The 23,218-nt window shown below is 45.6% G+C and overlaps 1 protein-coding gene across 1 annotated transcript in view; it reads left to right on the top strand.

Annotated features, from left to right (window-relative positions):
- Positions 1 to 17,692: 17,692 nt before the first annotated feature.
- The window catches only part of Ust (uronyl 2-sulfotransferase), a 293,808-nt gene continuing 288,282 nt past the window's right edge, over positions 17,693 to 23,218 (top strand). Inside the window, exon 1 of the mRNA XM_021174866.1 lies at positions 17,693 to 18,368. Within this exon, the coding sequence (XP_021030525.1) occupies positions 18,119 to 18,368 (250 nt within the window). The 5' untranslated portion in view covers positions 17,693 to 18,118. The remainder of the gene's footprint in view (positions 18,369 to 23,218) is intronic.

Genomic DNA, 23,218 nt, shown 5'->3' with positions numbered 1-23,218 from the left:
ACTGGAGTTTTATAAGAAAATGGAATCTAAACTCAGTAAAAGGAGAATTATGGAAATGGGTGAGGTTTGAATAAAAACGAACAGATTTGAAGGCTTAGTCACCTGTGGCACTATTGAGAGGTGTGGCCTTGGAGGGAGTGTGGCCTTGTTGGAGAAGTTGTGTCACTGGGGACTGACTTTGAGGTTTCAGAAACTCAAGCCAGACCCAGTCTTCTCTCTCTCTCTCTCTCTCTCTCTCTCTCTCTCTCTCTCTCTCTCTCTCTCTCTCCTGCCTGCAGATCTAGATGCAGAACTCCCAACTACTCTCCAGCACTGTGTCTGCCTGGAGGCCGCCATGCTTCCTGCCATGATGACAACGGACTGAACCTCTGAACCTGTAAGTCAGCCCCAATTAAATGTTTTCCTTTATAAAGGTTGCTGTGGCCATGGTGTCTCTTCACATCGTTAAAAACCCTAAGACACATAGAAGTCTACATTTAAGGCCAGAAATAAATATAATTTTAGGAGGCTTATTAAAGATAGGAACAAAAGTTACAAATACAGAATTATTTTTCAGAGTTAACATTGATCTTAAAATGACAAAAATATTTACAAGATAGGCTGGAGAGATGGCTCAGTGGTTAAGAGCACTGACTGTTCTTTCAGAGGTCCTGAGTTAAATTCCCAGCAACCACATGGTGGCTCACAACCATCTGTAATGGGATTTGATGCCCTGTTCTGGCGTATCTGAAGAGAGTGACAGTATATTCATCTGGGAGGACCAGCAGTGGCCACCTTTGCATAAACACAGGGCGCCACACAGCCCACAAATGCAACTCCTGCAGGAGGACCTAATTGAAGACTACCTCGGAGACCAAGGATTGCTGATTCAGACAACGTCAGCCAATCAGGAACTGATGTTTGGAAGAGATGCTTGCTGGGGACCAGTGGGATGCGGGTGAAGGGTGTTAACAGAGCTTCCTGCAGTGTTCTAATTGCTCCTGGAGTCTGAGCTATTGATTCCAGGCCACCTCATCTCTAACCCCAAGGGCAGGTAGGGTTGGGCAGCAGGCAGTCTAGGGCACAAACGACATATTTATATACAAAAAGAAGAGGAGGAGGAGGAAGAGGAGAAGGAGGAGGAGATGAAGACGAGGAAGGAGAAGGAGGAGAAGAAGAAGAAGAAGAAGAAGAAGAAGAAGAAGAAGAAGAAGAAGAAGAAGAAGAAGAAGAAGAAGAAGAAGAAGAAGAAGAAACAATTGACTAAAAGGTTTTCTTAAAGCATACTTACAATAAAGTATGTTTATGGGCTGGAGAGATGGCTCAGCAGTTAAGAGCACTGCCTGCTCTTCCAGAGGACTAGAGTTCAATTCCCAGCAACCATATGATGGCTCACAAATATCTGCTCTGGGATCTGATGCCCTCTGCTGGTGTATCTAAAGACAGCCACAGTGTACTCATACATCAAATAAATAGATAAATAGATAAATAAATAAATAAACAATTCTTTTTAAAAATATGTTTATAAAGGCAATATATGCTACCAATGTGTCAAAAATCCTGAAAATGTACATAATGGTTTTTCTTAATTTCTTTAACTTCCTCTATGATATTATTTTCATTATGCATGTTGGCTATATGCCCTATGATGGTTTCTTTATTGGACAATAATTTTAGACACAGAAACATAATTATGCCCCTCCTCTAGCAAAAATAATTGGAGAAAAAAATCTTAATAATTGATATACAGGATACAAACAATACATGACATCATACATATGCATTTACTTCATTTGTGTAGCCCAGGTTCAGATTTTTGCTACGAATTTTAAAATGATATATTTTCAGTATTTTCAATTGTGTGTAGGTGTGTTTGCATGCATGTGTGTGCGTGTGAGCACACTAGTAGTACTACCCTTGGAGATCAAAGGCATTGGGTCCCTTGCAGCTGAAGCTGCAGACAGTTGGGAGCTGCCTGGTGGGTCCTCTGAAAGAGCAGCAAGAGCTCTTAACTGCTGAAGCATCTCTCCAGTCCTGTTGCGCATGATCTTCATCATAAAGGGAAGCACTGTGTTACTATACATGTTTTCCTTCCTTCCTACTGTTTTTTGTTTCATGGAGGCCATCAAAAGACCTGCTCCTTCTAAATGTTCTCATCACATGACTCCATAAAACCACCCACACCCAGAGTGACTTTTTAACTTCTTCAGGACACTCGTTAAAAATTGACATGTTTTGTTAGGAACATACATATTGCCATGGTTAAGTTTCCAAACATAAACCATTGACTAATCACCCTCAGTAGCAAGCTGTATGCTTGTAATAGGAAAGAAATTTGAGTGAAAGTGGATATAATCTGAAAGAAAAGAGGTATGTGCTGGGAAGAAGTAGGTATGTACTAAGAGGAAGTGGGCATGTGCTGACAGGAAATAGGTAGGCTCTGAGAAGAAGTGAGTATGTGCTAAGAAGAAGTGAGTGTACTCTGAGAGGAAAGAGAATGTATTCTGAGAGGAAATGGAGATGCACTAAGAGGAAGTAGGTGTGTGCTGAAAGGAAATGGGTGGGTACTAAGAGGAAGAGGTGGTGCTCTGAGAGAAAGTGGGTGTGTGTTGAGAGGAAGTAGGTGTACTCTGAGATGAAGTGGTTATATGCTGACAGAAGGTAGACATGTGCTGAGAAGAAGTGGGTGTGCTCTGAGAGGAAGTGGGTATGTGCTAAGAGGAAGTGAGTGTGTGCTGAGAAGTGGGTATGCGCTGATGGCAAACCTGTCTAGCAGGAGAAGATCAATCATATAGTTTGGTAGTGTCCAGAACAACTCTGGCCAAAAAAAGAAATCTTACTTGATAAATTAATTGGTTCTCCATGTAAGCTTTCATCTGGTAATACTGTCCTGCTAGCTGCCAGGGAAGTGAAGTGAAATTACTCATGAAATGAGTTTGAGGGGATTTTTTTTTCTGTCTGAAAATTTAAATCACTCTATCAAAATAGAGCATTATTGGAATGGGGTATTGAGATGCTTGCCTTGAATAAGGGTTTTGCTTCCTCCAGGGCTCCATATTTGCTGTTCCCTTTGCCTGATGCCCTCATCCGGGATCTTGTTAAAGTTTTAGCCTTAATCATTTTTCATCTAGTTTTTCTCAGCTACAACTTTGCTTTGGTATTCTCCTGACCACTCTGTGTGAGGCAGAGCCTTTCAGCCACTTTTCCAGTTTCATTGTCTTTTTTGACATATGTTGAGATAGTAGCCTCGTGATTTGTCTATGTATTTATTTTATAACCTGGCCATTATAAGGCAATTACCCTGGGGACATATTATATTTGTTCTCCACTGTTCTAGAACCCATAGTGGTCTAAAGAGATGGAGGGTAGAAAGATTAGCTCTTTAACTTACTTTCAGATTTCTGGTCCAGTCTTATACCTGAAACAGTCAGTCACCCACCCTTCAGCTCCATATGATTTCTCCGTCATCTTTTCTGATGTGTGACTTGGTTGTAGTGTTGTCTAGAGTACTAAAGGGACCCCTGCACACAGTGATTCCAGAGAAGCTAATTTCTTTCTTTCACAAGGGAGCTAGAGGTGGTGGCTACCCATCTCAGGTAGGCTGATCCACTCCATGAAATCATATGGAGATACACATTCCTCTCCTCAGGTCCCCCAATGTTCCTCAAAACCCTGCCCCATGTCCTTGACTGATGTTGAGCCACTTCCAGGTCCACATTCAAGTCCATGGAAGCTGGGAAATGAGACCGGAAGGGTACACATTCATCTAGGACTTGCCTACATCTTTTTTTTTTCTTTTCTCATAATCCTGACTTGATCTCAGCCATACGGCCACATCTATCTGCAAAAGGAGCCTAGAAAATGTAGTACCTACCTATAAACATGGCCATGAGTCCTGTTAGTGGTTTCTTTGACTGAAATGAAACAGGAGGAAATAGGTGCAGGGGACATGTAACTCTTAGGCACCTTGGCCACAGTTGTTCATTGTCTCCCTGAAATGCTAGTGCTCCCTTGGCTTCATGACTCAATACGATCTTACTTTCCAACATGGTTGCCACTGGGGAATGTGTTCGCTATCTCTAGGGTGTTTTAAATATCAAGACACTATGAAGAAGACTATTTCCAGGGTTACTCAAAGGTTTATCCCCACTTTAGAAATTAACCCTACCCTTGTCTTCAGGAGTAATGGTGAAGCATCACAGTCTCGGTTGATAAAGGCCCTCAGACATCCAGGGGAGCACAGTGAAGTGATTCGTAATCTGAATTTGGCGTCTCCTAGAGACGATGCATGAACTGAAATTGTTATTTTTAATTGTGCACATTTTTGTGTGTGGGGCTAAGTTCATAGATTAGTCAGGTTCTCTAGGGACCCAAGTCACCATAGTGTAGAAAAATATTAAAGATATATTGGCAAGATTGGTATCTGAATTCTGGCCTTTCCACTTGCCAACAACACTCTTTTGTGCATGTTCTGTGACTTTTTTGGATTCTGGTTTCTTAATCCTCAAAGAAATCTTTTGCATTCTTACATGTGTGCCTAACATTTTAAGAAAAATGTGTTTCATCGGGCTAGTGAGAAGGTGTAATGAGTAAAGGAAGGCACTTGCCTCAAACTCTGACAACCTGAGTTCCATGCCAGATACCTTGTACTGACTGGCTGTGGTTGTCAGTGTCATCAGAGAGGAGGGAGCCTCAACTGAGAAAATACCTCCATAAGATCCAGCTGTAAGGCATTTTCTTAATTAGTGATCAATGGGAGAGAGCCATCCCTGGACTGCTGGTCCTGGGTTCTATAAGAAAGCAGGCTGAGTGAGCTAATAGGTAGCACTCCTCTGTGGCCTCTGCGTCAGCTCCTGCCTCCAGGTTCCAGCCTCATTTCAGTTCCTGTCCTGGCTTCCTTCAGTGATGGACTACAATGTGGAAGCTGAAAAACCCTTTTCCTCCCCCAGCTTGCTTTTGCTCATAGTGTATCATCCCAGTAATAGAAACACTAAGACAGACCTCATGGACGAAGAAACCCAGGTCCTGAAGTTGTCTTTTAACTTCTACATATGTTCCACTGTACACTAAAAAAGCATGGCAGTGCATGCTTGAGCGCGCGTGTGTGTGCACACACAAACAAAACAAATGTAGTAAAAATGTTTTTATGTGCTTCTCATCATTGCTGAAGCATATTCTACTGTTGACAGCACATTTTGCAATATACTTCAGGTGTTTGCTCATGATCACAGCACACTCGGGGTACTTGGCTATAATGGTTTTGGTTTTTGTTTTATTTTGTTTTGTCTCCAGATAAGTTCTGGTGAAGACCAATGTTCCTTCTGCTCCCCAAACCACTGGTTTTTCTTAAAGAGTCTGTGCTGTCATCATCAGCTCATCTCAGCGTCCATGGGTGACTTCGTAGATCAATTTCCCTGGAGTACTATATAGAAGAGCAGGTAGCTGACTCTGTGTGTCCCTGCCAGCTCAGTCTCAACCTGGGTCAGGCTAAAGCTCTGTGAGCCCGAGAGTGTAAACCTTAGTGTATATTCTTGACAGAAATGAAAACCTGAGTGTGAAGAGGAGGAATACCCAAGGCAACGATGGCGCACGCCTTTAATCTCAGCACTCTAGAGGCAGAGGCAGGCAGATCTCTCAGTTCAAAGCCAGCCTGGTCTACAGAGCGAGTTCCAGGACAGCCAGGCCGTTTAAACAGCCCTGGCTGTTTAAAGACAGAGGAACCCTATCTTTAAAAAAAAGGGGGGGGGAGGAGGAGAAGAGAGAGAGAGAGAGAGAGAGAGAGAGAGAGAGAGAGAGAGAGAAAGGAAAATTGGCTTTAGGCCCAAAAGGCTACTGATCCAAGGAGCCAGAAGACTGTATTTCAAGCTGTAAACTCTTCCTAAATTTTCTATTAGGCTGACCTTGAGAATCTTGACTAAGACTTGTCAAGAGTTTCTCTCATCTGCACGGTTCAGTATTTGGCTGTCATTCAAAAAAGTCTAAGTACTTTACAAAGCATGAGCAATATTTTTCTCTAAGAGGACAGGGCAGTATGTGACATGCCCATTGAACAAGGACTAATGACGATGTTAGGAAGGAAGGAGAGAGAGGACAGGACCTGCCCTCTACTGATTCCAGCCCACGTGAGTTAACACCAGCGGTGTCCTCTGCAATGGGAAGAGAGCTCATTTTATGTTCCAAATTAGCAAAGACCTTGGCATGAGGAACGGAGGCAACTCTGTAGGTACAAGGCCTGCTAAGATGCAAATATGGAAATAACTTGAACACAACTGGCAACTATTTGGCTAGGAAACTGCTTTGAAGTGGTTTATAGCCTGGTTTGTTTTATGCTACCCAAAATAGAAGCAACACCGAGACAATTTCCTGCAAAGCCTTCTAAGTGGTTGATAACATCACACCAGCTAGTTCCAGAGACCAAATGTAAAGTGTAAACGTGGCCATTTTTTTTTTATAAAATCTGCATGTATGTGCATGGACAAGGTATGTATAAATGTGCATTCGTGTGTACCATGGTGAATGCATGTGCTACGGTGAGCATATGAAGGCCAGAAGATGGAGTCTGTTGTCTGCCCTCCCCTTCTACCTCGTTGATCTCTGAGAGTGCCAGGCTAGCTGGCCTGGGAGATTCTGAGGAATCTCCTGTGTCCACCTTCTATGTCCTTATAGGAATGCAGGGATGCTATCACACCTAGCTTTATATGTGTTCTGGGGTTATGAACTCTGATCCTCATGCTTGCATGACAAGAACTTACGCCCTGAGCCTTCTCCCTAACGTGCATGTTCTCTCTCTCTCTCTCTCTCTCTCTCTCTCTCTCTCTCTCTCTCTCTCTCCTTCCTCCTGCCCACCTCCTCTCTTTTTCTTTGTAGCGGTACTGTGGACTGAACCCAGGGCTTCCCAATGGTTTTTGTCAACTGGACAGACTCTAAAATCTCCTGGGAGATGGGTCCCTGGGGAGTTATCTCAATGACATTCATAGATGATGCAGCAAGACTCATCTTACCCGTGGGCTAGCTCATTCTATGGGCACGTGATCCTAGATCTTATAACTCAAAGAGTTAATTCCAGCATGCAAGTATTCATCCCTCTCTGCTTTCCAGTTGTGGGTGCGATGTGACTGGATGCTTCAGACTCCTACTGCCTTCCCTTCTATGTCATGAACTTTCCCCCACTTAAGCTGCTTTTGTTAATTTTATCATAGCTTGAGGAGAAGGGGAACAAAAAGCAGCATCCCTCAAAGGTCTTGTGCATTCTAGGGAAGGGTTTGGCTTCTGACCAGTATCCCTAGTCTGAAGTATGGTGTTTATGTGTCCTCTGGTCACATAACAGTTTCAAGAAACTGTTTGGGGTGGGGCTGGGGGTAGGGTGACAGAAACTGAAAGTCTGAGATTATTTTCAGACTGTGTTTGCCCACTACAGCCCAAAACAACTTTCCAGGGGGCTTCCTACTATGGTTTGGGGGTGGTCTGTTCCCTCCAAGTTTGTGTCACTATTTGGTCACTAGTCCTGGTGTTGGGAGGTGGGCTTCTAAAACCTGACTCTGTGCTTAGGACAGAAGAGTGTCTTTCTCCTGGGAATGAGTCTTATTCCCCAGGCACTGGGTTAGTTAGCAGGAGAGCTGACACTCTCTTTTCCTACATCTTTCCCCTCTGTTTTATCAAAGCCTTTGTCTGCTGATCAAATAGCTTGCCTACTCAGTCCATCTGCATTGTTATGTAATGGTTATGGCTTTCTCTAAAGAGTCAAGCTAGTTCTCAGATCTGAGTCGGTGTTGGTGAGCTGCACAGCGCCCTCTTCTGTCTTGGTGAGGTACTTAGCCCTTCGCCTGGAAGAAACTACCTTGGGTGGGAATAGGAGATCCCCCTGTAGGAAGCTTGCATTTGAATCTGACTGAAGAGTGATCCCAAAAAGACTAAGTGAGGAAGATTCTTTGTTTTCTTCCCTGATCTGGAAGAAGCTGATCGAGATGAATTCCTGGCCTTCCAATCCTCTCCTCAGGGGAGGGAGCAGAGTCTGGAGTGTAACCAGTTTCAGAAAAAAAGAAAGTTTTGTATTTTAAGCAGAGGTCTTGGTGTTAAAACAAACCCGCCATTGGAAAGGCACAGTGCTCATTTAGATTAATGTTCTAAAAACTGCATCCAAAACTCCTTTATTTTCATGCTGTTTAGGCAAGGCACCCGAGTCGATCAAACCACCCATCCAATAAAGGCCAAAACATCTTTGTGATAAATGAATATATTGGAATTCATTTCTGTACCCAGCTGCATGAAAAGCACCAGGCATATTTCAGGACAGGCCAACACTTTATGTGAGACGCATGTAAAGAGAGAAAATGACTTGGATGGGATGAGTTACTAGAAATGGTCTTTGGAGACCTCCTGTGAGGTCCTGATTCCTGGGCTTCCTGTGCTCTTTGCACCAATAAGGTCAGAGTAATGGCCATGCAAGGAGAGTTCCACCACAGCTTCAGAGTCATAGCACTCCTGGCCTGATAAGACTGCCAATCCAATTGCTTTCTTTCCTTAACTCACCATTTAGCTGGGCAAGGTGGCACACAAATAGTTTTGAATGTTCAGGACACTGAGGCAGGAGGATCATACTGTGGTCTAAGAGGCCAAGGGTCAACCTAGATCACACATACTGGAATTCCATCTAAGATGGGGTCTCATCCTACTGTGACGGTTTGAGTGAGAGTTGTCCCATAGTCTCATTCATATATGTGAGTATTTTGTCCCCAGATGGCGAAACTGTTTGGGAAAGAGAAGAAGGTATGGCCTTGTTGGAGGAGGTGGGTCACTCCATGGGCTTTACAGTTTCAAAAGTTCAAGTCATCCCCAGTTAGCTTTCTCTGCCCCATGCTTGTGGATCAATGTCAGCTCTCAGCTACTGCTCCAGCAACTTGCCTGCCTGCCTGCCTGCCAGCTGCTGTGTGCCTCACCATAATGCTCTGAAACTGTAAGCCCCAAATAATCCCTTTTCTTCCATAAGCTGCCTTGGTCATTGAGTTTTATCACAAAATAGAAAAGTAACCAAGACACCCAGGCAGGCTCCAACTCCCTTTCTTGGTTACTGGGGATGGACTTGGGCTCCTGATTCTCTTGTCCCTGTCTTCACAAAGTATAGACAAACACCACATCTACCACCCCAATTAATAAGTGTCCCATAGCTAAATACTATTTCCACTTACCAAATTATTCCTTTTGTAAACAAAATGAACACTGGGTGTCTCTAACGATATGAATGGCTCAGGAATTTACAGCGTGCACCACAAACATTTTAATGTCTGTTACCTTTTTTTTTTTTTTTTTTTTTGGTTTTTCTAGACAGGGTTTCTCTGTATAGCCCTAGCTGTCCTGGAGCTCACTTTGTAGACTAGGCTGGCCTGGAACTCAGAAATCTGCCTGCCTCCCGAGTGCTGGGATTAAAGGCATGTGCCACCACGCTCTGGTGTCTGTTACCTTTTTTTACTGTCAAGTTTCGTTTGGTGATTTTTGTCTTCCTGGAAAACTTGTGACTTCAAGGCTGCACAGCCTGTCTCACACATTTCTGTTCACAGAGTCTTAGCCACTTTCCATCACTAATTATGTACTACGCGACTTAAACAAAGAAACTGACTTTATATTGACAGATTAAGTCTAATAAAGAACTTTTATAGGTAAGAGATGAGCCGGAGAACTCAGGCTAGAACCTCCTAGGAACACTAGCAAACCAGAGCTAGATAAACTGCAAAACTAGTAGAAGACTGTGTGCTGCCCAGACATGTAAAAATTTGGATCAAACAACAATTAATACCATTAAATGATATACTACCTACCAACTAAGGTATGGCATTTAGCCTTTAAATGTGTTATTAAGGCTTTGTTGCTGGAACATAGTTGAGAATGGAGTCAGGTGAGAAATTCTGAGGGCTTGTTAGAAAACAAGAGTCTTGTGACCTCAGTTTCTTCAGAACTCAGAACTGCTCTTGGAATCTGTGTTCATGTTCCTCCCAGGCATAGCAAATTGGAGAGAATTTATTTCAGATTATGCATTATGGCTTGCTGTTGCTATTCAATTAAATGTTTAAATTATGCTCTATGTGCCTATGTGGGAAAACATGTTTTTGCTCCATTTGGGCTTATCTTTGTAACTGTATACAGCTTGAACCCATGAGAAATTTACTCAGGTGAACTATTTTAACCTTCAGAGCAGAAACTGTCTGATGCTCTAAATAAAGTTGGCTATTGGATGGGACTTTAGTCTACCTCATTTATTGACTCCATTCTCCTAGGTCCCACTGCCTCTACAATGGTAACAGTTTAAATTTAGGGCCGGGCGGTGGTGGCGCATGCCTTTAATCCCAGCACTTGGGAGGCAGAGACAGGCAGATTTCTGAGTTCGAGTCCAGCCTAGTCTACAAAGTGAGTTCCAGGACAGCCAGGGCTACACAGAGAAACCCTGTCTCGAAGAAAAACAAAACAAAACAAAACAAAACAACAAAACAAACAAACAAACAAACAAAAAAGAATAAATTTAGCTGGGCAGTGGTGGCCCACACCTTTAATCCCAGCACTTGGGAGGCAAAGGCAGGCAGATTTCTGAGTTCGAGGCCAGCCTGGTCTACAAAGTGAGTTCCAGGACAGCCAGGGCTACACAGAGAAACCCTGTCCTGAAAAACAAAAACAGAAACAAGCAAACAAACAAAATAAAAAAAAAAGAACAAATTTACAAATGAATTTATCTTTTAGATAACTCATTGGGCTTTTAGACAGATGCAACCAAGAATTTTAGTTAAAATTCACTCTAGAAGAAAAGCGTCTGCTCTAGGGAAATCTATCTTAGAGACAGGAAGTCAACATTACAGCGTAACAACTAGACTTGCAGTGTCTAAGCTAGGACTTGAAATCACGTCAGCATAATAATGATGGTTCTTTGAGGGCATGGTTTATTCCTGAAAATACCTAACTCATGTCTATCCTGCTGGTGTGAATTTTGTTTTCTCTGTAGCAGTCATTGGAATAAAATAGAATCAAGAATTCTGATAAATTCTTTTTAAATTAGTTTGTTTAATGGCACTATAGGAAAGTATCCAAGGGTGGACACTTTATAAAGAAAAGGGATTCATTTAGTTTTCTTTTTGGAGAAAGTCCATGATTAGGTAGTTCCATTGGTTCAGGTCCTTCTTGACTGGACCACACAACAGCATCAGGCATCAAGCTAGGAGAGATTACATGAAGAGAATGGAAGACAGAGAGAATCACGGCCCAGATTCACTCTTGTACAGCAAATCACTCTTACAGGAGCTAACTCATTCTGTGAGACCACTATTTACCAAGGATAGTGTCCCAGTGACTTCAGCACCTATATCTGCAGGCTGTCTTTTGATCTTCCATTTTTCAATTTGAGCATTTTTGACCAAGACTTTCCTGAAGCTGTTCTATTTTCAGAGGTGCTTTAGAAATGGGTCTGAGCACAGTGGTGTCCTCATCCAGAGACAAAGCTTAGGGAGCCTGGCTAAGATCGGACTCCCTCATTCCTATCAGGGCCCGTTGGTAACACCAACAAAGTGCCATGGATTCATACCCCTCCCAAATCTCAAGACTGGCTGAAATTCTGGTTGTAGGGAACCTGTGAGGGATTCATTCATTCACTCATTCACTCATTCATTCATTCATTCATTCATCCATTCATTCACCTGAAGTGTGTGTGGGGGTTCAAAAAGAAACCAGGAAGCAGCCCTATGCATTTCTGTAATCTAATGGTGTACAGTTGTGTTTAACTGAGTCAAGTTCTCTCCGCAAGCCCTGGAGCATGGACTATGAAGGGGAGAGGGAAAAGCATAGGTCAGAGGGGACCAGCACTTTTGATCTGCATTCAAACCAGGAGGAGAAGGAAGGAGAGATTCTAGTGAGTGACGGACAATGAGTTGAATGTTCTTGAGAAGACTGAGCAATCTCTGGAGTAAAGCCAGGAGGGATAAGTGTCTTTTATTTTGAGTCTTGACTCGGATCAAAAACCTCCTCACAGTTGAGGGTCATCTGGGTTCTTTCCAGCTTCTGGCTATTATAAATAAGGCTGCTATGAACATAGTGGAGCATGTGTCCTTCTTACCGGTTGGAACATCTTCTGGGTATATGCCCAGGAGAGGTATTGCTGGATCCTCCGGTAGTACTAGGTCCAATTTTCTGAGGAATCGCCAGACTGATTTCCAGAGTGGTTGTACAAGCTTGCAATCCCACCAACAATGGAGGAGTGTTCCTCTTTCTCCACATCCTCGCCAGCATCTGCTGTCACCTGAATTTTTGATCCTACCCATCCTTACTGGTGTGAGGTGGAATCTCAGGGTTGTTTTGATTTGCATTTCCCTGATGATTAAGGATGTTGAACGTTTTTTCAAGTGCTTCTCAGCCCTTCAGTATTCCTCAGTTGAGAATTCTTTGTTTAGCTCTGTACCCCATTTTTAATGGGGTTATTAGAGGAATGGATACAGAAAATGTGGTACATTTACAAAATGGAGTACTACTCAGCTATTAAAAACAATGAATTTATGAAATTCTTGGGCAAATGGATGTATCTGGAGGATATCATCCTGAGTGAGGTAACCCAATTACAAAAGAAGTCACTTGATATGCACTCACTGATAAGTGGATATTAGCTCAGAAACCTAGAATACCCAAGATACAACTTCCAAAACACAAGAAAATCAAGAAGGAAGACCAACACATGGATACTTCATTCCTCCCTAGATTAGGGAATAAAATATACATGGAAGGAGCTACAGAGACTAAGTTTGGAGCTAAGATGAAAGGATGGACCATCCAGAGACTGCCCCACTATGGTCCATCCCATAATCAGCCACCAAATGCAGACACTGTTGCATACGCCAGCAAGTATTTGCTGAAAGGACCTTGATATAGCTGTCTCATGTGAGGCTTTGCCAGTGTCTGGCAAATACAGAAATGGATGCTCACAGTCATCTACAGCACCCCCCAGTGTAGGAGCTAGAGAAAGTACCCAACAGCTGAAGGGATCTGCAACCCTATAGGTGGAACAACAATATGAACTAACCAGTACCCTGGAGCTTGTGTCTTTAGCTGCATATGTAGCAGAAGATGGCCTAGTCGGCCATCATTGGGAAGAGAGGCCCCTTGGTCTAGCAAACTTTATATGCCCCAGTACAGGGGAACGCCAGGGCCAAGAAGTGGGAGTGAGTGGGTAGGGGAGCAGAGGTATGGGGAGGTTATAGGGGACTTTGGGATAGCATTTGAAATGTAAATGAAGAAAATATCTAACAAAAAAATTAAAAACAAACGAACAAACCTCCCCACAGTGTAGATCTAGAGTGCGCCCCCAAGCTCGGGTGTCTTAACACTTATATACAGCATAGTTAGAAATTCCTCGAATGCTTAGGGTGAAGGGGAGGGAAGGTGGGTGAGGTAAGTCATAACTCAGACAGGATACCATTTGGTAGGGCAGAATAGAGAGGCTGAGATGAGGATTAAAGATTGTCTTTTGTGGGGCTATCAGGAACTAGTTCTATGGCCTGGCTGGCCATAACTGTCTGTGACCTCTGATTACCTGTTTTCCATGATTTCAGTGTGAGACCCCAATCTCCTTTCCTCAAGGATAGGCACCATCTGTACCTGGCTATCTGGGAGAGTGCTGGCCTTGGCTCCACTGGAGCTGAGGAGATTTTGTCATTGTCTTACTCAGGCTGGCATCTGTGGCTCTTTGAGTCCTCTCTGAGTGGCTGGGGAGGTAGAAAGAACCCCCAGTTTGCTGCAAGGTGGGAGGGGGAGGCAGGGGTGGGGGAAAGCAGAGCTTTTGAGGGAAAATGCAGAGGCAAGCCACAGAAGCAAGCCTCACCAAGCTTGCTGGGAGAGAGCCTAAGGGGGAGGGGGGGGGCTTCTGCAGGAGAGTGCAGAAACAAGCCGCATGTGCACCTCAGGGAAAGATGGCAGTGGGAACTTGAGGTGGCTGGCTGGTCACATTGCATCCAGTCAGGAAGCAAAGAGAGACGAAGGCTGGTGTTCAACTTCGTTTCTCCTTTATATTCAGTCTAGAACTCCGGCTGGTGAGATGGCCCAGCCCATGTTTAGGGTGGGTCTTTCCACCTCTTTTAAACGTCACTGCACACACACACACACACACACACACACACACACACACACACACACTCAAAGGGTTGTTTCCTAGACAACTTAAATCCTCTCTAGTTGACTATCAAGATTAGCAATCATAGTATGTTAAGTATGAGAATATTAATAAAATTTGGCACCATTTTCTGTGTTGAGTATATGTACTATCTTGTTAAGATAAAGATACCATTTATTAAAATAAATTATTATTATTTTAATTATTTGAGCTTTCTAGAAAAGTCATTTATAGGACTTTGAAGAACAAAGTTTTATCGGAGCAGGTCAGTTTCTCTTGATAAAAATACAAACCATTTTTCCCCTATATGAGACTTCTTTATCTCTCATCTTTCTCTCTGTAAGGTTTTTAAAAGATGTCTAGGCCACTGATACTTTAAAAGATCAGATCTCCTTTGTTCAGTGCACAATTCTTGTCCTAGTTTGTTCTCATACCTTTGCTATTGCTTGTGTGTGTGTGCATATGTGTGTGTGTGAATGTGCATACATGTGCACAGATTTACGATTATGTGTGTATCCACAAGTTTGGTGGTCAGAGGACAACTTCTGTCTTGTTCTTCCGATCCTGTTTGATCTTTATGCATCTTTCTTTCTTTCATTTTTGCTTTTTGCTTTGTTTTGTCTTTGAGATAGGGTCTCTAGTTGGTTGGAAACTCACCATGGAGGCTGGGCTGGCTACCAGCGAGCCCCAGAGATCCACCTGTCTCCACCTCCGCAGCAATGGGATCACAAGCACAGGCTGCCATGTCTGTCTTCTATTCTGTGGGTTCTGGAGATTAGACTTGGGTCCTCAGGCTTTACCCTTTCCACACTAGAAATGGAACCCATTGCCTTGTGTGAACGAAAACAAGGGCTTGACCACTAGACTACACTGCTGCTCCCCCACCCCCTGATGTTTTTTTTTCTTTTTAATTTCTACATTCACTTATTTTCTCCAAGTGTCTCCTTCCCAATCAGATTACTTAGAGTAAGCGGGCCTTTCCCCACAGAACATTGACAACTGCTCCAGACACCAGGGGTGGGAGTGTAAACCCAGAGGGTCTTACACACATTCTTTTACACAGTGACTGTTTGGATCACAGGGCCAGGCTCTGCTCCAGGACCAGATTGTCAGAAGAGGTCTCTAAAACATTAGGAAAATTGCTTGGCAACTCCCATCTCCTGGCCTGTCTTTATCAACTCAGAAATTATTAATTGGGAGTCTATTCTGGGCCACTCATTGTACTGATGAAAGTAATTCACACTAATGAGCAATGACTGATGGGCTTAATTCTCTAAGGGATAGTCACATCTCTAAAGTGTACACATTAATCCCGACAAATTCCCCCCTTGCTGGGGTGAATGTGAAACAGGCCATGAGCACTCCAGTTAGGGGTTCTTGTGACAAACAAAGGGCTTCTCTTCTCCTTGGTGTCCCAAACAGCACTCCTAGACCTTAGACAGTGGCCAGGAGAAGGCAGGGCAGGGCAGTTTGTGCCCGTGCAGGAGTGACTCTGAGAGTGTAGCTGTGTGTGGTGCTGCCTTCACCTATGGTCTAGCTTGTGAACGGAAGTTCATATTCAGGTGCTGGGTAAGCCACGCTTGTTCAGTTTGAGCTCCTGGTGCTGTGAGAAATAACTTGGCCACAAGCAACTTTAGGGAGGGAGGGGTTAGTTGGCTTATAATTCCAAATCACATTTCCTCATTGAAGGAGCTCAAGAGAGGAACTTGAAGACAGGCCTATTTGCTATTCCATATGGTGCTAACCCTGACCACTGACCTCTCACTTCCTAGCCAAAGAAGTGTGGCTGGACCTATGGAGAATTTTGTTTGCTGGCTCATGCTCTTTTAGAGGGTTCAGAGCCATCTGCCTAGGGAATCGTGTGCTTCACAGTGGGCTGGGCCCTCCCACATTAAATAACAACGGGGCAGTCCTCCACAGGTATTCCCATAGGCTGATCCAGTGTAGGCAAGTCTTTAATTGACATTCTATCCGGTGATTCTACGTTGTGACATGTGACTTTTAAAACTAACCATCATGCATTCTGTCCTCTAATTGTGAATTCTTGCTCCCAGGATCCCATTTCTCAGTTTTCTGTGGAATAATCTCTGGATGGACAGTGTTTTAAAAGTTTTCAGGAGAACAGTCGTGGAGTTATGAGGCTCTTAACTGCCCCACATCTCCTGTCTACTGGACTATTTAGAATGATTTGGGGATCAGAGTTGAGAGGCATCCGAATTGTGTGGCCTGAGCTAAATGCTGTTTTCTAATCCCAGGGAAACCATGAAGAAATCTGCCCAGTGTCATGCTGCAGTGGTTAATAGATCTGTCTTGTTCACAGTCCTACCTACCTACTTATGTCACTAAATGTCACTTTTGTTTCCAACTTACCTCAGCTTGGAAAAGAAAAACATTATTGGAGAACTGTCTCCAACAGATTGGTCTTTGCTCCTGTCCGGGGAGCGTTTTCTTGATTGCTAATTGATGTAGGGGGGCCAGGCCACAGCAGGCAGAGCCGTTCCTAAGCAGGTGGCCCTGGACAGTATAAGAAAGACAGCAGAAGGTGAACCTAGAACCCGCGCGTAAGCACATTTCTCCACAGTTTCTGCTCCAGTTCCTGTCTCTAGGTTCCTCCTGCCTCACCTTCCCTCCACAATGGACTGTAACTGGTAAGCCAAACCAATTCTTTTTTCCTCCATTTTGGGTCATGATCTTTATCACAGCAACAGAAAAACAATCTAGGACACTGGAAACACAATGTAACCCTTAGGCCATATCATTTGTATCTGGTGATTTGTAAAAACAAAAACGATTAAGTGTGTTTGATAGAGCAGCCCTGTTCTGGGATAGGTCTCTGGGAAGCTCCGTGGGCTCTTTCAGTTCTAGAAACTTCGCAGCGGTGGGAAGAGAGATGGTCAAACAGGTCTATGAAGGCACAGAGCCTTCTCCAATTATATCTGCTGTAAGGTCTTTCTCCGTCAGCGGAGTACCCTTGTTTTCAGTGGAATGCTTGTAAGACCAGGGAGGGCAAGAAAAAAGCGCGCTCTGATTCTGAGCCAAGGGCGTGAGCTATGCCTGGCTCTGCCGAAAACACCCACCTCTTGCCTTTTTACCGTCCCGGCTAGGTCTTGAACCCATATCCCAGCACACTTTATATCGGCTTTTGGTAGGTGGGTCGCTTGGGATATAGAAAGAGAATAAGCTCCCCAAATGAAAAGACAAATGTAGTCAAATCCTCCAACAAGGCGACTGTTTACGAGAGGGAAGTCAGCGGGCCCCAAGAGGTCGCTGGTAGCGCAGGAACCGAGACCAGATTGTAGAGAATGGAGGAGGGAAAAAAAAATCCACGCACCCAAAAACTTTCTTCCTTGTTGCTGATCCTCGGCCCCCTCCTCCCTCCCTGCCAGCCCCAGCAGAAGCCGTAATGTGACACCGAGTCCAGCGTCGAGCCCAGGGTTGGAGAGGGAGGGGAGGGCCGGGGAGGGAGGAGAGCGGGCCGTCTCGCGCCAGAGAGAAAGGGGAGGGGAGGAGAGGCGAGGAGGGAGGGAAGCCCCTGTCAAGGAGGTGGAGCGAGAGGGTGGTGTCCGCCTCCCGATCCTCCCTGCCTTGAGCTAGCCGAGCCTGAACTGGGACCAAACACGCCGCCCGCGACCCACACAAAGCCCGGGGGGTCCACGCTGGCGCTGGAGGCGAGCCGGGAGCGAGCCCGGGGCGCGGCGGGACTTGGGGCGCAGGGCTGCTACGGGACTTGGGGCTGCTAGCAGGACGCGCGACCAGGCGTGGGTTGCGATCGCCACCCCCACGGCGGGGCCCGGGACATTTTGGGCCCTTTGGGGCCGCAGCGAGCGGTGGGGACCAAGACGAGCAGAGTACCCTGAGCCCGGCAACTTCGGCCCCTCCCCGCCCCCACCCGGCTGCCCTCGGCGCGTCCCTCTCCATGTGCAGACAGCCGGCTAGGCGCTCCGGCTGGCGGCGGATGGGTGACCTCTTCCTGGCCGGGGCGGGCTGTTCGAGGCGGCGGAGCCGGCGATGAAGAAGAAGCAGCAGCAGCATCCCGGCGGCGGCGCGGATCCCTGGCCCCATGGGGCCCCTGTGGGGGGCGCCCCTCCGTGCCTGGGCAGCTGTAAGCGCCGGATCCCGCTGCTGCCTTTCCTGCGCTTCTCCCTCCGGGACTACGGTTTCTGCATGGCTACCCTGCTGGTCTTCTGCCTGGGCTCCCTCTTCTACCAGCTCAGCGGGGGACCCCCTCGCTTCCTGCTCGACCTGCGGCAGTATTTGGGTAGGAAAGGGCTGCGCCAGCCCCGCAAAGTTGGGCACTCGGGGAAAGGGTGATAAGCGGGGAACATCTAAAGCTGTCACGGCCACCACGGTCCCCGAAGCTCCCCAGGTGGGATGCCAATGAGCATCCCTCCGTGAGGCATCTGGGAGCGCCTGCTTCCTACAGCACTCTGGGCTGCCCGCAGCGACGCGGGGCTCCGGGCAGGTGTCCCAAGCTCGGACACCACGTACCTGTCCCCGAATCGCCACTCCAACTGGGGCAGAATAGACATGTGCATGTTTGTGAATGTTTGTGTGTATGCTGGCCTGGCGGTGCGTGCACAGTCCTCTCTAGGATGTGGTTAACGACTTACAATCCTGTCCCGTCTGGCTTTTCCCTTCTGAGTTGTGTGGGTTGATTTTACCCCGCTTTCCAGTCACTTTTAGATATTCTATCCAGTGGGTCCCCCGTTTGTGAGTTGGCCCAGGTGATTCCAGTCTTTCCCTAGGTTGGTTTGTTCCTTGGCAGCACCTGCGCACCCCGCGGACTGCAGTGAGAGTGCGGGAGAAATTGGGGTTGTTCCTAGGTGCCAGTCAGCTGTGCCGCCTTCTGTGACCCGTCGAACTTCCGCCCCGTATGTGTCTCAAGTCAACTTTTTTTTTTTTCTTTTTGGTTCGTGGCTGAAAAAGGAAGAGGTTGGGACCCAAGAAAACAGATTTCAGTGAGGTGTGACCTCGCTGCTCTCTTATCCATGATTCTGAGTGCCAAGGCTTGGCCAGCTCTCGCTCAGGTCCCAGGGATGATGCTGGCTCCTGTGCCTTGGCTGAGGAAGGATGTAAATTCCTTGACTTCTGTGGCCAGGAGAGGTCGTGCGGGGGTTGTCTCTGAGGTGGTTTGAGTGGAAGAACCTACCGTGGTCATCTGCAGGCCCGGAGTCAGTTCAGGTGGAGACTCCATCAAAGTGCTGGGACCAGAATGGGCTGCCCAAGACTCATACAGTTACCTCAAAGGTCCCTTCCATCACAGAAGTCGCAGGTCTAGTAACAGCAGGCCTGTTTGGAAGGAAAAACAAGAAAACCACAAAACCACACAAACAAAGGGTGTTTGGGAATAGTATAAACTGATAAAATTGCATTGCTTCCAGGGACAGAAGCTCAGATTTTTAAGAGTTAAAATCTCATTTCAGTAAAAACATTGGGGATACTGTGACTTCACAAGAACTGCAACAGAAGATTAAAGAAAAATATTGCCTTGGTCAAATTTCCGAAGCACAATTCTTCGCATGTGGCTTTATGGATTTGAGTTAATAAGCCCTTTTATTGGTGACTGTAACCTCTTCATTCTCTGCCATTCTGCCTTCTGAGCCTCGAGCCTTCCTTCCCTGCTTTCAGACACCTGCTCTTGCTCCTGGTAACAGAATCGAGTGCCCACTAGTATTAGGAAGTGATGAAGCTCAGGGCTGTTCTTCCATAGAATCTGATTGTGTGTCACCCATCACCAAAAGTTCCTTTTAAGTTAAGTGTGGAGGTCTGCTGCATGGAGGAAACTATGCTGGATGGGGCTGGAAGACCCACTCTATCCTAGGAGTGCTTTCCTTTGAGCTCCAACCTTACAGCTTTGGCTCTTCGTGGTGTAATTAGGGGCTCTTACAGTTTTGTGGTTCTCTTACCCTCTATGTGAAAAGGGAAACATGGGTGTGGTGAGAAGCAAGGGTGTTTGAAGGAGGGAATCAAGACAGTTCAGTGTCTTTGGCAGTCACCTGTTTTATTATGTGAGTCTCTGTTCTATTATGCGAGACCTGATGAACATGGGATCAGCTGGTGGAAGAGAGAGCTGGCAGGCAGAGCTGGGGCACTGAGGACTGCCGCTGTCTTTACTAACTGACCATTACTTTTCTGATGGATGTGCGAGGTGGGTTAGACATGTCATCTTTGTGAATTGAAAACAGGAGACCCCTGTAGGTCTCTTCCTGTTGTTTGGTCACATACATAAAATAATGGTTTTCAAGGAACGGTGGTCTTTAGAGTGGTCTAAAATATGTCCTTAATTATATCAGCCCAAGCAAGCTATTTGCAGACTTGCTTGCCCGTGATCCTTCTCTATATTTTAGACCGTAACCACACAGAATATATTGTTAATTAAAATCCTATTTTTCTCAAATGTAAGTGTCCAATATTTCTAGATCAAAATATTATATTAAACATGTTCTTTACGGAATATACTTTTAATATTTGGGCCATCTTACACGTTTCCTGTCAGAGTTACTTGACCACTATTGCTTGGGTTAATGACTACACCTAGTTTACCAGGTATGTAGAGTAGTATATAATGTGTTGGATGTTCTCATGGGAGAAAAGTAAAATGTCACAGGTATTCATGATGATAGTGAACATTAACAGCGTACATGCATGGACATGAAAGCTGACCCCTAGATGGCATGATTCATAGCTTCTATTGGTTGTCCCAGTTTTATATAGGAAGATGGAAGGGTAAAAATTAATGGGGTATTGGATCTGGAATGGCCATCAAGAGCCTCTCGACAAGTGAAACTTTCCACTCATCCTTGGCTCTGTGCTACTGAAAGGTAGTGGAAACGTTAAGAGTCAGGGTCTAATGGGGATGTTTTAGGTCAGGTCACTGGTGAGGGTCAGTGAGCACGGGTCTCTTCCTCTCCCTGTATGATATGCTAGGTCACCACGGGCCCAATGCAATGGGCAACAGTCAGTCATGGATCAATAGCTCTGAAACTGTGAGCCAAAATAACACTTGACAGAAGGCTGATAACACGGGAAGGGCATACAGAAGGAAAGCAGGAGCTCCCTCCAGGGCTGTCTGACTCCAGTGCCCAGTGAAAAGCACACTGGGTGCTTAAGAGAGGAAATGCAAGTACGGGAAGAGGAGTCAGGGGAATCTCACCAGCTAAGTGGCCAAATGATCTTCAGATCTATGCACACCATCTCACTTTCCCTTTCTTGATTCTTTAACTGTGAGTTTCTCGTGAGGCCTGACTTGAAGCACCGGTCTGTTCTGCCTCTTATCTTTGTATTTATGTTCACTTGCATTTTTATCACCAGCAACTGGAGGGTGGGGGCTTGATTTTAGTTCATGATTTCAGTTGGTTGGGGTGGGGGCCATCAAGTGTTTGGGAACCAGAAGTAAGGCCTGGCTATCACTCCTCAAAGGCCTGCCCCCCAGTGGCTTGAATTTGCCAGCTAGGCCTCATGTCCAAGAGTTCTATAACCTCCCCAAACAACAGCCTCAGCTGGAGAGGTTCAAACATGTGAGCTTTTGGGGAACGTCTCGAATTTATGCCGTGATACCATTAATGGCAGTCATGCCACCTCTGATCAAAACTGGACCCTCACTGACAGCAAAACAGCCAGAGTGAGGGACAGTGGAGCTGTGGCTCTTGGGTCTCTCCCTAACAGTTTTGTGCGCAGGCTTCTGGTTCTAAGTGTGGGTCATTGGACCTGCGACACCAGTGTTCCTAGGGGATTCGTTACATATTCATATTCTCAGGACTCCTAGACCCGAATGAACCTGGGCCTGGGCACAGCAAGCTGCCCTTTAGCAAGACTTCAGGTAATCTTGCCATGGCTGGCTGAAGCCTGAAAACCTATTGTTCTGCAGTAAACCATTGCCTTCAGGAGCCATTGAGGTTATCTGAGAGGAAGGGAGGTGGAAGGGGAACAGATTTATAAAGATGTTTCAAGGTCATAACCATGGTTTCATTTTTAATTTCAAGTGACTGTAAATGCAATTGCTCTACGGCATACAGCCCATTGTTTCAGAGTGGAGGTGGAGACAGGCAGCTAGCTGCTGTCTCACCTGGCTTTAGACTTCTTGAGATTATGAGAGGCATGGAGGTGGGGAAGCAAAGTGGGGCAGCCAGAAAGCAGGGTGTGGGGACAGAAGAGACAGGAGACAGAGTGCCTTCCCTTCTGTGCAGTGAGGAATCAGGGTCAACAGATTCTTCCAGCCAGTTTGGGAAATAGATGGGTGCTTTGTTTTTGTTCCTGCTGCTGCTGCTGCTGCTGCTGCTGCTGCTCTCCTCCTTGTCCTCCTCCTGTTTCTCCTCCTTTTTTTTTTTATTAATTTATTCTCTCATATATTACAGCCTGACTGCAATTTCCCCTCCCTCCTCTCCTCCAAATCCCTCCCCTATCACCATCCATTCCTCCTCCATTTCCCTTTGGAAAAGGGCAGGCCTCCTAGAGAAATCAACCAGACCCTGCATATCAAGTTGCAGTAAGACTAGGCCCATCCCCCATACTAACACTGGACAAGACAACTCAGTAGGAGGACAAGGGTCCCCCAAACAGGCAGAAGTTTCAGAAACAGCTCCTGCTCCCTCTGTCCCACAAACCACCAAGCTACACAACTATAACCCGGTTAGACCTGTGCGAGTTCCCTCATCTCTGCTCACTCTCAGTGAGCTCCCTTGAGTCCAGGTCGGCTGATCCTGTGGGTTTTCTTGTGGGGTCCTTGACACCTCTGGCTCCTACAATCCTTCCGTCCCTTCTTCAGCAGGATTCCCAGAGCTCCACCCAATGCCTGGCTGTGGGTCTCTGCATCTGTTTTCATCAATTGCTAATTGGGGCCTCTCTGACAGTGATTATGCTAGGTTCCTGTCTGGGCTTCTCCCAGTCTACAAGTTGTCTGTTCTAGTTCTTCTAAAGTGAACTTTCTGCTGCAATAAATTTGAAAGAGGAAGAAGTTGGGGGAGGGAAATTAGACAGTGGGGTAAAGTATAGCAAATGCTGTGCTTAAAGGATGAGAGCTCACAAGTTTTCCAACTCAGTGAAATTTTATATATATATATATATATATATATATATATATATATATATATATAATTTATAATAATAATA

Source organism: Mus caroli, chromosome 10, assembly GCF_900094665.2.
Source record: "Mus caroli chromosome 10, CAROLI_EIJ_v1.1, whole genome shotgun sequence".
NCBI lineage: Eukaryota > Metazoa > Chordata > Mammalia > Rodentia > Muridae > Mus > Mus caroli.
This window is presented reverse-complemented; position numbering and strand designations above follow the sequence as displayed.